General features: G+C 41.1%; 1 protein-coding gene across 1 annotated transcript; it reads left to right on the top strand.

Annotated features, from left to right (window-relative positions):
* The first annotated feature begins 201 nt into the window (after window positions 1–201).
* H3f3al3 (H3.3 histone A like 3) lies at window positions 202–961 on the top strand. The gene has a single exon (XM_346041.8). The coding sequence runs from the start codon at window positions 551–553 to the stop codon at window positions 959–961; it is 411 nt and encodes a 136-aa protein (XP_346042.2). The 5' UTR covers window positions 202–550.
* Window positions 962–1,442: the final 481 nt, after the last annotated feature.

Raw genomic sequence — 1,442 nt, 5'->3', positions numbered from 1 at the left:
AGAATATATAGATAGATAGATAGATAGATAGATAGATAGATAGATAGATAGATAGATAGATAGATACTGTCAACAAAAGGACAATTTTTAACAAATGACCAGAACATATATTCTTCACGGTTACTTACTCATTACCTGGAGATGACAGCCAATACTGCAACATCTGATTTGGACATACCTTCCGTTTGCTGAAGACTTAGCTCCCTTTATGATTTTTGTTTTCTATTTTAAACAGTACTTTCTCTACAACAGAAGAATCTGAAAAAGACACCTGCAGCCTTCTCGGTGAATATTTGAGAATTGTTGCTAACATAGGGTTATGTCCTCCTTCATCTTTGTTGCATATTTTATCCAAAGTATAAGTCTCAGCTAAAAAGAAAACAGAATTCTACAAAGTATGAAATCAAAGGTACCATCATTTCAAATTTTACCTCAGGGTGTTCGCAGCCTTTGCCACGCCGCCGCCGCCGCACTCCAACGCCAGCGCTGCCTATCGCTTGCTGAGCTCCAGCTGAAGGAGAAGGGGGGTAAATAAGGAGGTGCCCACGCCATGCCTCATACAAAGCAGTCTGTCCGCAAATCCACCGGTGGTAAAGCACCCAGGAAACAACTGGCTACAAAAGCCGCTCCCAAGAGTGCGCTCTCTACTGGAGGGGTGAAGAAACCTCATCGTTACAGGCCTGGTACCGGGGCACTCGGTGAAACCAGATGCTATCAGAAGTTCACTGAACTTCTGATTTGCGAGCTCCCCTTTCAGCGTCTGGTGCGAGAAATTGCTCAGGACTTCAAAACAGACCTGCGCTTCCAGAGTGCAGCTACTGATGTTTTGCAGGAGGCAAGTGAGGCCTATCTGGTTGGCCATTCTGAAGATACCAACCTGTGTGTTATCCATGCCAAACATGTAACAATTATGTCAAAAGATATCCAGCTAGCACACCACATACGTGGAGAACATGCTTAAGAGTCCACTATGAGGGGAAACATTCCATTTTCAAAAAAGAATTTTTTCCTCTTCTTCCTCTTATCAGTAGTTCTGAATGTTAGATATTTTTTCCATGGTGTCAAAGGTACCTAAGTCTATGCTTGCGAGTGGAAACATAGGGGACAGAACCAGCTATTGGCAGTTTCTCCACGTTCATTCGTGTGTGAATTTTTAATATAAATGCAAGATGCAAAGCATTAATGCAAGCAAAATGTTTCAGTGAACACAGTTCAACAGTTGAACTTTATAACAATTTTAAATAAACCTGTTAAAAATTTCTGGACAACGCCAGCATTTGGAGTTTTTTAAAATAAGTAAAATTCTTATTGACGGCAACTAAACGGTGTTTGTAGCATTTTATCGCACAGTAGATTCCATCCATTCACTAGACTTTTCTAAAGGAGTTGTCCTTCATGCAAGTATGTGCTTTTAATGTTGTCTGTCTTCTGTGCTGTTCCTG

This window comes from Rattus norvegicus, chromosome 9, assembly GCF_036323735.1.
Source record: "Rattus norvegicus strain BN/NHsdMcwi chromosome 9, GRCr8, whole genome shotgun sequence".
Taxonomy (NCBI): domain Eukaryota; kingdom Metazoa; phylum Chordata; class Mammalia; order Rodentia; family Muridae; genus Rattus; species Rattus norvegicus.
Note: the sequence above shows the minus strand (reverse complement) of the source record. Positions and strands in the feature narration are given on the sequence as shown.